This window comes from Anticarsia gemmatalis, chromosome 24, assembly GCF_050436995.1.
Source record: "Anticarsia gemmatalis isolate Benzon Research Colony breed Stoneville strain chromosome 24, ilAntGemm2 primary, whole genome shotgun sequence".
NCBI classification, from domain to species: domain Eukaryota; kingdom Metazoa; phylum Arthropoda; class Insecta; order Lepidoptera; family Erebidae; genus Anticarsia; species Anticarsia gemmatalis.
Window position 1 is genome coordinate 420,766 of NC_134768.1, and position 14,278 is coordinate 435,043.

The 14,278-nt window shown below is 33.1% G+C and overlaps 1 protein-coding gene across 3 annotated transcripts in view; it reads left to right on the forward strand.

The window, feature by feature from the left end:
• Window positions 1-14,278, forward strand: part of cpx (synaptic transmission protein complexin) — a 338,383-nt gene that overhangs the window by 305,947 nt on the left and 18,158 nt on the right. For all 3 annotated transcript variants that reach the window (XM_076130760.1, XM_076130761.1, XM_076130762.1), the window contains one exon: window positions 7,612-7,775. In XM_076130760.1, coding sequence (XP_075986875.1) covers window positions 7,612-7,775 — 164 coding nt within the window. The remainder of the gene's footprint in view (window positions 1-7,611; window positions 7,776-14,278) is intronic.

The following is a 14,278-nucleotide window of genomic DNA, read 5'->3' on the forward strand; positions in this document are numbered from 1 at the left end:
GAGATTCAAATAAATTACTTTTTTTCTTTCTTTCTTGGTCTCTACATACCATCTTTCTAACCATCTCTAACACTCAAACTGCATTTCAAACTCCACAGAACCCATTTCACAAACATATTCATATCTCCCCTAGCAACAATACCGTCCTCACCGTCCCGTCTCACATGACCTCGGCCGATCGTATCAATTTCGCTCCGTCCCATAGGCGAAGGGTATTACATTAGACCTTCCAAAGTAATACGTTACAAGATGTTTAGAACAAAGGGATGTAAGGGTAGGTGTATACGTTGCGTTGTTGGTTGTAACATTGGCCTGTTGTTACGCATCGAATGTTTGATAGGTTGATATTTAGAACAGGTTATTTGAGTGCATTATACAAAACTAATACAGAAATGCTTAAAGTTTTATTTGATATGATTTTAAAATAACATTTTTAAAGCAGTTCAAAGGAATGAAATACTCTATAATTTTCGCATATATAGAATCTACAGTTCTATATCATGTTAGCGCTCGTAAAAAAATATCGCAGTACCTATTTAATATTTCTCAATCGTAGCCCGGAGTTTGGTCATGTGCCCGGTATAATGTGTCAATAGGCTCACTCCCTCACATGGGACTAACATTGTTAATGGCGTAACGCAGTTTTAGTTCAGACACCTTATGACTACACTTTCGTGTATAACAAGCGTGATAGTATGTACGTATGCTGTGTAATGTTCGGTGAGGGTTAGAGTAACTCAATGTTACAAAGAATGGTCTATCGTGTATACACCTTAAGGCTTTTATTCCGCGGTCATTTTTACATGTAACGTACATCGTAAATGTTCATTTGTGTTTTTGTTTGAACATAAAAACGTCATATTTTGTTGAAAATATGAGGCCAACCATGTTTTGGGCTGAAGGCTCGTATAATTAGGTTTTTACATTGATGGGTCGGTGATAACATTGTTGGTACTATAATTGAGGGGCGTACATTATTAAGACAGTATTTTGAGTACTTTTCACTATGGTTTTGATTTTAGGCTGTGTCTAAATAAATGAATATAGCTTGGATCATAAATGGAAAAGATGCAGAATTATCTAGTTTGAGAAATGTTGAGTAACGCTTTCGATTAACCTAACCTTTAATTTTTAATCGCGTTTAAGACCCGTTGTATTATAAAATTATGTGTACAAGTCGCGAGAGTTTAAAATCGTTAATTATTTTTGGTAGTGTTTATGTAGTATATTTAGCGTTTGTTACTTATAAACTTTTTTAGTACTTAAAATCAGCTATTACAAAACATCTTAGAATATAAATTTTTTGTTGTAAAATAATAAAAATCTCAACTTGAATACAAACTTTAACAATTTCCAATCAAAATAATTTCTCAAATCAAATACAAATACTATAAATTTTCCATGAAAACTCATAAAGAGTATATTTTCCATCGGTTCGAAGGCTTATTAATTCGTTACAAGAAACGCAGTCATATTTCACAGCCCGCCATTGCCCAAGGGCACCGTATATTCCGTGCTTGTACAAAAATAAACGATTTTTACTGCCCCTTTTTACTTACCAAATTTTTTAAATACCAAATACTTTTTACTGAAATATATTTTGTAAAGATTTTAGTAACTTTTTGGATTTTGGTGGACTCATAGTTTGAACACTCTGTATGAGAGATAGTAGTAGTAGTTTTTAATGAATTATGCTAAGACATGACAAAAAGAAAAGAATATTAAAAGTTAGGACATATTTTAACAATTTTCATTGAAAAGGCTAAAAGTTTGTAAAAAATATTTAAGTGACGCCGGAAACAAAAACTAGTATCCTAATTAATTATCAATAGGTACAATACATTATTTACAACATTATAAACAGTATCCTAATTACTAAAGTAATCTTATTATTCAGTTTCATTTCTTGTTACAAATTTTACTAGCTACTATGTGTACCAAAAAATATATTTAGTAATTTAAGACACTTTTTAGATTAGGCTCAGGTGCTCAGGAAAAACTCATTTGTTTCTGTGCTCATTTCTGCGTACAAGAAAATTCCTTGTCTTTTTCAATATAATATGAGTCTCCTTCCAGAAAAAAATGTTAACGACAATTTCTAGAAATTGTGTAGTTTAAACTTCACGCTTGTTTTTCTGTGGAGGTAGGCAGCTATATTTTAATAAAATAAATAGTAATTCTAATAATTCCGGTCATCTTTAAATCAGTCCGAACCGTTAATATATTCCTAAAAGTAATTTAAAATCGTGTTTTCTTTTTAATAATCTTGTTCTGTGTATACCGGTTAAGCTATAGTCACTCCCTTGCACCTACAAGTACAAAGTCTGGTTAGTTTCTTATTTCTAGCCAACCATTTTCTTTCCTATCTTTTAGGCGATAGCTACTATAACAATTAATATGTTTGCAGTAAATGATGATTCTAGTCCACGAAGTTACTGCTTATTACCCGCGTGATTCCCATTCCCGTGGGTTTCAGGATAATAATTATCCTATGTCCTTTCGTCTTGCGTCTTAAACTATTCATCCAAATCGATTCAATGGTTTAGCCATACAGACAGACATATTTACTTTTGTATATAGAACATGAGTAGGGATAAATGACGATTATTGCACATAACATTTATTTATTTATGTAAAATAATAATAATAAACACGTATACTCTAAATATGATCAGTAATCTGATGTTTCAATTAAATTAACGAGTGTGTTTGTCGCTCGTAATGTTTAGTAATGGATCGTTTGATGTTTACGATCACAATGTTTACTTGCGAACTGGAGGGTGTTATGATTTTATTGTTATTGACCAGGGGGGAGGTTTGTAGGGAAGGTAGAAGGTCCAGAAATGGGGACCTGTTAAAGTATCTTAAAATGTACGAAAGTCATAAATAAATTTTATCACATTTATAAACTGCTAAGCATAGATCACACGACAAATGTGAGCCGGGCAATATGAAAGTCATAGGTCTGCATAATTATTTTTTTTATTAAGGAAGTTGGAAATACAGAATAAATAAATTATTTTTGACTACCTATACATAAATATGGTTATTTATTTTTATTCCGGTTCAGGTATAATCTTTTTTTCTCAAAAACCAGTGCGTGCTAGTAGCTTCTATTTGCGATGAATATTTGTCCTTAATTTACCGACATTTTGACTTTCAGTCTATGTCCTAAATCTATTTTATTACTGAGCCCACAAATTCGATCACTCCTAGTTGAAACTGGAGCCAACACATCGAAATAAGGCCAACCGCTGGCTAATCTGATTACTATCAAATTCAGGACTAATTTGTACACCAACTGTGCCAATGTTGGCGCCAATGTTTGCCACATATGGACCAACATGTATATGAAACTGGTTTTTTACATTTTAATCAACGAAAATTCGTTGAGATTTCGTTTATATCTTATCATAATTCTATCCATTATAAAATGTCAATCGAACTGTGGTACAAGAATATAAGGCATACTTATCCAATACAGTCTACTACGTATGCCTAGGCCATAAAAAAATACCTTCAACACTTATGAAATTTACAAACACACAAAATAAAATATTTGTAAAATTGTAAGTATCGAAAACATATGTTTCAATTAATCAAAAGTCAATTTCAACTAATATAGTAAACTATAACATAATTTAGGCACACACAAATTGTACATCACACGGAGCAACTAGTGACAAGTTTCTATACCGTCTAGAATATCAATTCAATTATGAGAAGCCTTACTAGGTTCGAATCGTGAACTACACAGCGAGCTGTAAAATTTTCATTTGCCATGTGTTTTACTTACAAGTTATGTAGACATGTGTATTGTTAATTATAAACGTAGTTAGAAGTCGTTTTATTATGTTTTCGATGATCTTATTTAGTAGAGAAAGGAAGGAAATAATATGGGCATTTTAAAGTTTGGTTGAATCGAAATAACAGTTTTATGCTATAAAATGTTTTCCACTCGATATATGGGTCGATTTCAGGCTTCAATTTGTGCAATAAAACGTGAAAATATGTACAAATCACTAGCCAGGCATTCGTTGTGTATAAATAGCATATTATGTTTTGTGTTATAAATATTATTTTTGTCATTCAACCGTTTATTCCCAAAATAACGTCCGATTCCAACTCAGCAAACCGATAACACACTTATTCGAAAAAAAATAACTCATTCATCGAAAACCAATGAACACAAAAATTTATTCATAACCTACACGAAACACAAACAACAAAATCATTATTATTTAAATCTAAAACTAACTGTTTAATATTCAACAGAGTTAACGTAAACTTGGGGCTATATTTAATTAAAAAAAACGTTAAAGAAACCGCGTTCAAGAATAAAAAAAAATGCGGTAAAAGTTCTTCAAAAATATTGAATTTGAAGAGTCGTAGTCATTATTCTGTCAGAGACACGACGCTATCAATTAGTTGGGTACCAGGCAGGGGTGTGTTCGACTGCCTTTTTCTTAATGGGGTTCATTTATTGGGAAGGCGAGAGAAGAAAATTGAATTGTTGAGACGCCGGCGCGTCGGAATTCGTTTATAGAGAGTATTGAATGTGGATGCCGACATTGTTCGCCCCACGATATGGAAATTAGTGGAACTCTTTTGGCGGGAATGTTTAGCGCGTGCCTTTTATCAATAGACCTGTGTGCATTGCGATGCTCTCGAGAATGGTGCAGTGTTGTTGAGAGGGAATTTTGAGGAAGAATGCCTCGTGCCTTATTGATAATGTGCTGAACGTATTTTATTATGTTTGAAATTTTTGTTATGATTATATGCTACATTTACAAAGCAAATCTTTGCATACATAGGACTTTGTAGCACAGATATTAAACATTTAATATTATTAATTTATATAAATATATATTAATTTATTTTATCTTTCTAATTTGAATACTACCGTGGCAGTATTCAAATTAGAAAGATACAACAATACATTGAACAATTTTAAATTTATAGGAGTAAGGCCTTATGGATTCAGTCGTTTATATTTTCGGAATGATTATGTAAAAGGAATGTTTGTAGGTATTTCTGAATAATTTCTTCATTTATTTAAACTCCCTGAAGAACAAACCTAGTTGTTCTTTTCATTCATTTAAAGTTGCGACAATTTCAAAGACAATTTCATAATTTAACTCCAGAGACTAGGTTTCAATGTTTTTTATCTTGTTTTGTTTTTGATACAAACTTGTGAAGTTAAATGTGGAGTTTCATCCTTGGACTTAAGTTGTAGACAGTTTGTTGAGTAAGATAAATAAATGTTGAGTATTCTGAAATAGAAGCTGAGTTTTGAAATAAATCTAGTTTTTATTTTTACTTAACTGAGATCTGATTAGATTTACAGTGTTTTGTATTTTTCATTTATATAATCAGAGCTTACACAAGGTTTTTTAAGGAAGTTAACGTAATATTGCGATAGATTTTTTCACAGCACAAAAAGATTTCAGTACATTTAAGTTTCATCAAAGATTTATACGACTTTAGAAACACAATTTGCCTTGTTTCAGACTTGAGAATCGAACCTAAATCTTGTCATTCGCAATCGTATATACTATTTATTGGACTAGATTGAAATATATTTTAATAATTAAATTGTATGTCCGTTATTTGTTTTCATTATTGAAATGATCGGCTCACTTGACAGACTAATATTTACACAATAAGTAAATTTTAATTTTACCATCGGATGAGCAAACATTGAGTCAATTTAACTTTAAACAAATATCATTTGTCAATTTATTTACTCACGATTTTAACAATGATAGTTATATTTTGGTTAATGATATGAGTTTAACATATTATTATTTATGCCTTAAATAGTAAAATAATAGTAAGTATATACAGGTATGTAGGTGCTACGATGTAGGCATTTGGTCTTGACGGCTGCCGACACATTTGTACCATTTAAAATTAACATAGCCTCTCCTTTTCGGAGATGATACTTAAAATGTTAAAGTTGAGCTTTACTGCTACACCAGGTGAACTGAATAAGCAATTTTTGCATATATTTTACTCAAAATTGTATTTAATTTGTAGTTTTACTTCATATTTGTAGATATTATTACGTGTTAACAATACAAGTATATAAGTATAGTCACCATCTTACAAATCCGGATATCTTCCGGATAAAGCTTCCAATATTTTTAAACGCATACAATAGTAGGGGTTCACTCGCGCCGCGGAGCGTGTCGCCGACATGACAAATGCTCAGATTGACGTGAAATAGATTTTTGAATGGCGGCCATATTGGATTGGCTACTCGACCGGGTAAAACTGGATGAAACCGGTACAGAGCGGTTTGAAGCGGTTAGTGCAAATGTGTTTTCTAATTTGCCTTCTATTGAAGTCGGGAATTGTTTTTGAATTAGTTTTCTTTTATTTAATGATTGAATGGGGTGGGGAATAGGATTACGGTTCAAGATGGGATTGTATTCAACTATTACGGGGAGAGAGGATTGCATTGAAAGGATTTTTCTTTTGGCTTTTACAGGACTTTGATGACACTTTAGGTGTTTGTTGTTAGTTTAAGCATATACTTTCGGGAGAAATAAACTAAAAGCAGATATACTTTAACGTTTTGTCTTTCATATAGGAGTTTTATATTTAAAAATAATCACACAAAGCCGTGACTAATTATAAGCACAAATAACCAAGCAATACCATGAACAGTCAAACCAACTTAGGAACTAAACTAAAACTAAAGTTAACTTAACCTTGTTCTTTAATTCACACATCAAACATACAAAAAAAATACCCTTTAGCAACTACACATTCAAATAAAAAACACACAATTAAAATCTACCACACATACGCATTCCCACAATCAAAAAACAAAACAACATCACTCACTATCCATTTACACACAAGCCTTTCAAGCCTACACACACACACAAACACACACACACACACACACACACACTATCCAGCCAGCCATCACTCCGTCGAACTGTAGACATGTAAAGCTAAGGCTACATTACGCGGTAACCAGCTCTCCGATAATGCAGTTAGGGTTAGCGACTATGTACGGTTCTTTGATGTGAACCGTAATTTTGTTACGTGGGTGCTGCATTTTGGTGCTAGTTTGTAGTACAAAAATGTTTAGTTAGTTAGTGTTTCTGGACTAGTAACTTTTTTTAAATACATGTAGATGACAAAGAATGCCTCAGGTATTAAGTTCGTCTTTACCACTTGTAAAATATGACGTTTAACAAACAAATAAAAAAGTAGTTTTTTATTCCCAAATATAAACAGGTTACGGGTACGAATAGCGGCAATTTTCTAAAAATAGAAAATTAAACCAAGAATAGAAAAACTTATATCGCATTTTATATACATATATTTATTATATTCTTATTAATTTAAAAGGCCTTTCCTTATTACTATCTTATCATCATTAATTCTGCTTCTAAATTACATGAGTTTTCTTTATCGAAAATATCATACACATACATATATACTTTATTATTTCCTATTACTTGTCAAACAAACTGTTTGATAGCAAACTACGATCCACAAAAAGTCACTCACATAGTCAAACAGTTTACACCAACTACAACAAAACAACTACCAAATACTCTATCACTAACGTGAAATTGTCTATTGTCCCAGGCGCAGTCGGTGGTGACGGCGATGACAGCGACGATAAGGAAAAGGAAGAGGAAGCGGAACGCGAACGACAGGAGGCGATCCGCGAGGCCGAGGAGCGGCGCAAGGAGAAGCACCGCAAGATGGAGGAGGAGCGGGAGAAGATGCGCCAGGAGATCCGGGACAAGGTGAGATAGAGATACATGATATAGAGACAGGTGGAGAAAGACGAGATAAAAACACCGAAGAACTTTTTGATGAACAAGAAATGCAGGTCTTTGAAAATCGACAAAAACGACAGGATATAGAATGAAAGAACAGGACATGTCAAAATGTAGAGAGAACTTATTTGTATCTTTTTATATAGGGTAACTTTAGATCCTTCAGACAAACGCTGTAAGATATGGGCAAAAATTGCATAGTACTTAGAAGGGTCATTTTAATTCGGTTCTTCACATATTTTTTTAGACTTTTTGAGTCCCTATTATTAAGTTATCAATGTATGATAGTTTCACTAAGGACTAAAAACATAAGCAAGGAGTTAAGAAACAACGACAATATCAAGTTTAAAAAGAAAGTAAAATAAAAAGGACCGAAACCTTCATAAGAAACTAATAGAATCAATGACAAATACAGAAGGCTCTACGAATCCTTGTATTTCATAAGATAGGCTCTAGAACAACCTCCATATAGACATAGGCTAGAAAACTAATACGGGACAAATTGCGGAACAAAATAGAGATTCGTTCCTAGCTTATAGGAAATGTAATATGAAATAATATCGGGAAGGAAAATATCGAGAAAATGAAACATTTATTTAACTTAGAGGTATTGCAAGACGTCAAAAAAGGGGTTGAGAATTTATTTCTGACTGTAGATTGTTTTTTTCTTTTTGATAAAGGAAGCCATTAGGTAGAAATAAGTTTCATGCTGATCATGAGGTTCCGTACTTAATTTAAAGGTTGACTATAGTTTAATATCTATTCTGTTGTTTTTACTATTAAGTTGTATTTACAATAAGGCAATAGTTTCACTTTTTACTTCACATAAAATACATTATTATGAGCATACCAGTTAAAACCAGAAGCAAAAACCTTACCATAATCATATCAAATAATTCTCCTTCCAAATCTAAATTGAGCTGGCAAATAATTCGCGTAAAATCCGCGAGGGGTCACTAGTGAGCCATGACGTCACCGTACAACAATTAATCCGGACAGGCGGGATGTGTGTCAAGTGCCCTCTAAAGCCGTGCCCACACGTCAAATAATTTGTTCGACGCGCGTCGAGAGCGCTTCACGCCGCCCGACAACCGTGTGGAATTACCTTTATGGCACTTGTATTCACCCGTGTTTTTGGCAAATTGAGAGCTCTTGACGGCTTAAAAATTGCTGTATGAATCCTGATTGGGTTGTGTAAGGGTTGTGAGTTGAAAATGTCGTTGCGATCACAGTAGTAACGTATTGAATTTATTAACGTTTTACTCTTTGGCAACGGTTCTGCATTTAGATATCTATTAAAATATGAAATAGCTCTTGGGGTTGAAAAGGTCTAAAAGAAATAAGAATACTGATGTTCAACTTATTTTGCTCGAAATGTAAAAGTTTATCGTCACAACTTCCCTCCATCGCGTGTCGTTAAACGTAACCTAACGCGTCAAATAACCTAAAAATTTAAGACCTAGAATCTTAAAAATAAAACTCCATTTCCTGGACCTAAACGACAGTTTTCAAGCAAACATAATCGTTAACCGTATTTCAACCCCAAAACAACTCAAGAAACGGGAAAAACAAACGTCTTCACAAAACTGTGTCAAGGATAATTAGACAATGAAAAAAACATGGACCCTCGGCGGTAAAAGCGAGCCAAGTTCTCTACGCTAATTAAAAAATCTCTTTAGAAGCCTTTATAACGTTCAAATTGACCTAAAGCTGACATAAATCGAGGGGTATAAAACCAGTCTTCATTCAAAACCCCCGAGGGTTTTACTTTACTTATTTTTTAATTAAAAATCCTAATAATCCCCGACCGAGGAATGTGCCGCCACATTTTATAGGGACACTGACGCGTGCATGCCATTCCATTTGACTTTATTAAGGCGTTGCGTTGGGGTAAATAATAGGGCGTATTGAGGAATTTAATATAAGTAGTAGGAGAATAAGTGGGATTTTCATCGGCTGTAAAGGGTACGTGACGATTTTACACTAGTGGTTCATAGCAGTGGCTCGTGCTCGTGGCTGTATTGAATAACGTCGAGGTCTGAGGGTGGATTATTCATCTCTTTATTCTAAAATACCTCGGCGTTAGTGGATTGTTGGAATTTGTCTGAGCTCGTGAGTCGACCTAATGATGTTTTATTTTTGCTGTTGAATTTTGTGGACTTATTCATTTGTTGTAATGGCTTGATCTTTTTCAGTCGGTTTTTTGTATTAGTTCTACAATACTTTGTAGCGTATATTAAATATTATTTTGAGAAACTTTTTATTTATATTTACTTTGGTGATAATGAGTTCAATTTCAAGTATATTTTTTATTTTTATTTTTATTGTAAGAACATAAAAGTCTGTATTTCAACTTAAATTTTCGAGGTTAAATACAGATATTGGGTAACTTAAAAAACATCTTCTTAAAATTTTAATACTAATTACATTGATAATGACATCTTAGAAAAACTGCTCCTAATACTACAATATTAAAACAAATACAAAAAAATTATCTCCAACAAAAAAATTCCCGAGAAAAACCAACGAAATACGAAGAACTTGGCCATATTTTCACTTCTGACGTTCACAACCGAACGAGATAAAACGCCGGCATTATACTAATGAAGTCAATTAAATAAATGTCCTGCGGAACCTCCCTCGATGTGGAGACTTAATCTTGACACAAAAGATAAAGATATATCTTTCTTTTGTAAAGATATCTTTGTTTTATTCTTTTTGGCGTTTGTTGGATTAATATTACGCTTTTTCTTTAAGAGTTTCGCAGTACTTGTGTAAAAGAAATTATCTATCTAATTATGGTTTTGTTTTTATTTAGGTCCTGTATAACGAGATGTATGGATGTGAATGAGGCAAGGGAAGTTTGTAATGATCGTATCAAGTGGCGTTCTTTGGCCTCTGTCTACCCCTATGGGAAAAAAGCGTGATATAATGTATGTCAATATTTTTTTATAAACTTAAAATTATATACATAGGAGATATAAAAACTTACATACTTAGGGAAAAAATTGTGAAGAAAATCTCTACAAAACCTTTTCTTACAAAAAAGGAATGCCTTTGACAAACGTTTACAACCCCAACAACTTTATTTTTTACACCCCATTCACAGGATGTGTGCAAAACATTATTAATACTTAACAATATAATCTACACATACAGGGTGTTTGCTCTGTAGATTAAAGAGGGACGCGATTGGCCCGAACAAACAGACTAGCCAAGTTTACACACCCTATATAAGGATTAACTTGAGAATGTATTAGTAAGATACTAGTACGAGAGTTTCTTGTTGTTTGAACATGAATTGACAGAAATAGGCTTGTCTCTTTTCTACTAGGTGTATTTTAATAGGATTGAAAAAGATAAGTTGCTTTCTAAAATGTTTGTGGAAAAACAATTGACAAGTATTTTTTGAGGTTAATAAACAAGTTCTAATTTTTTCATATTAATTTTGTTAAATACATTCATACTTATTAAAAATGCTTCATAGCGGTAGCCAAACTACCGATTCATGAATTTCAATATAAAGAGAAGAGAGCCTTATTTCTTTTCTCACTAAGATAGTAGCTTAATGTTTTCAACTCTCCGATATGTTATGTTGTTTCCGATAAGTGCAAAAAATTCCCACACAATAAATAGCTCGTGGAATAACGTAGAGTGCTTTCTAAATACTAAATTATGAGGCTTTTAGCGGCTTCACAACTTTCATATAAATCCTTACTGAACAAAGTTTGGCTACTTTCAGCTTAGAAGTCTAGAACACTGAGGTAGGATATGAATATTATTATTTAGACTTAAAGACTATATTTACCTAGTATATCATGAAAGACTTAGACGTATGTAGATGAATATTTAGCTTAGTACTATAAAATTGGAACGTCTGTTTGTTACGCTTTCACGGCTAAACCACTCAACCAATTTGAATGAAATAAATCATTGCGATAGTTTAAGACAAGGTCAAAAATATAGTACTTCTTTATCAACATGCACGCAAACGGAGACACGGTAACAGCTATAATATATTTACACACGTAACTCATAGTCGTCTGATGTAATTTACCGTGTATGTAGGTATATAATATCTATCCTAGAATAAACTATGTAATCTGTGAATACAGTTATCTTGTAATTACACAAGCCTAGACATGAGACTAAGCACACAAACATACATACATACAAACATACGCAACGTCCAACTAATTTCTATTCCGTAGAACATGAATTCAATTGCACAAATGGAATCACAAACTGCGACAGTGGCGCCACCTGGCGGCCGCCATTTGCATAATTGCATAATGCAGTACACCTCGTCAGGTTAGCTATGTAGGTAAGCTAGGCTAGGCTGAAACTTAGACATAGGTATATAATGTTGGCTGAGTATACTGAAGTATTTTTTTAAATAATATAATGATTGTGAAATAAAATGAGTTTATTGTCAAGAGTAAAGTAAGGCGTTATAAGATGTTTGCCTTTGATGTTTGATGAGTTACGCTAAAAATATGACGTTTTGAAATTGAATTTTGATAAATTTCAGCACTACTTAAAATTTTGTTTAGTATCACTCGTTAGTTAATACATATAATAAAACAATATAATGACAGCACGTATACACGTTAACGAAAAAAAATTTTTTTTTTTTTCAATTCGTGATAAATGAAATTAAAATAAAAAAACATAAATTAATATACGATTTGAAAAAATACTTAAAACAAAGTAATTATAGCAATATAAAACTACAACTTACGTCCATAATAATACAGTAATCATTCAACGCAAAAGTGTTATACAAAACGCGGTTAGAAAGCCTCCATCACTCAACTAAAACTAGGTAACAATTTAACCCCGTATAATTAAAGAAACTAGTTCACCCCCTTTAACTCGCACGACACTTCACATTACCCCGCACTCAAAGCCTTAAAAACTCAAGAAAAAGCAGCACATACCAAGCCAAAGGCTTTAAACTACAAGCCGCTGGAACTATAAGCCGAAAGTCTTAAGAAAAAAGCCGCCTGTACTATAAGCCTAGCTTTAACAAGAAAGCCACTGCATCTAAGACGAAGTGCCACTTTTCCCGTAATTTCCCACAGCTTCTCCCATTGTACCTTTTGCGTCAAATTACGGGCAATTTTCCCGTAAAAAGCCCCGCAAGCTGACGATAAGTGACTTAAATTAGGGACTAGATTGGCTATGCTAGTGCCGGCTTTCGATTCTTGAGTGATGGATTTTTCTTTGAACATCCTTTTGTGTTTAAAAAATTGGTGGAAGATTCTTTTGTAGATGGAAATGATAAAAGGTTCGGTGGTCGGCTCAGTTTTGCAGCGTAAGATTACGTGTGATGCAGAGCAAGGTAAAATACGATAGGATCGAGTATTTTTTTTTGTAATACTATAGAATCTAGCTGACCAATATTCATGTTCGTGTATTCAATCATTTTTAGACATAGTATAGCTGTTTAAAGTTGTTTGTTAGCTTGATTAAATTTTCATTTCATTTGATCAATAAAAATCTGTATTCTTATAATCCTTTAGAGGGTTTAAAATTCACTACATAAAAGATTAATTTCAGAAATACTGCTTTAAAATACTATAACACATTTAGCTCCATAATTCATCAAAATATCGCTAAAAATACATAAGCAAGGACCAAAAACGATGGAAATTCGTACAAATTTCTCTACAAAAATAAAGGTCCATCTACACCCAGTAATAATTGTCTCGCGGACACTTTAAAATTGTTTCACTTACATTGGAGAGTAATATAAGTGGAGCCATTACGCCGCCGTGTTCCGCTCTCCCTTCGCTAATAAAATTTGTATCTTAAATGGCTGCGTCAAAGGCCCGCGGTAATTTCAACTTGGGTGGCGGGTACAGACTTAGTTGTAGGCGAGAGCGAGTTACAGCTGAAAATTGAGAAGGAAATTTGTTTAACTTACTGCAGTCATTTATGATATGACTTGGTATCATTTTACTACGTTAGGTTATAGGTGACACTGTGACCAATCTGTGTAACATTTCTAAAATAATTGCAACTTGCTTTCATACTTTTACAACAAAAAAATATTTTGCTCAAATATTCTAACAACTTAGTAGAGAGTCTTGTATGCAAGGATCGCGGCTGGCTTAGGTATATGTACTGAGTTTATTAAGGTATACTTCGAATTTAGAAAATCAGTGACTTATGCCGCTGACAGTGGCCTTCTAAATATAGCTACTTTATTTTGGAAATTAAACACAGGATTATTAACTCCAAGTTAGAGGGATTTGGTATGTACGTACCAAATCCCTCTAACATATTCCTACTGTTATAAATTGTAGTCGATTCGGCGATAAAAAAATTCGTCACGGTATTCTCGTAATGTGTTGCGTAGGTGTAATCTACTATGACTAAAGAAAGATAATCTGTTCTTCGAAATTAAACACATTACTACTAAGGTTTCTACCTAAATCATTGACATAGAAACACTTAGTAAAATG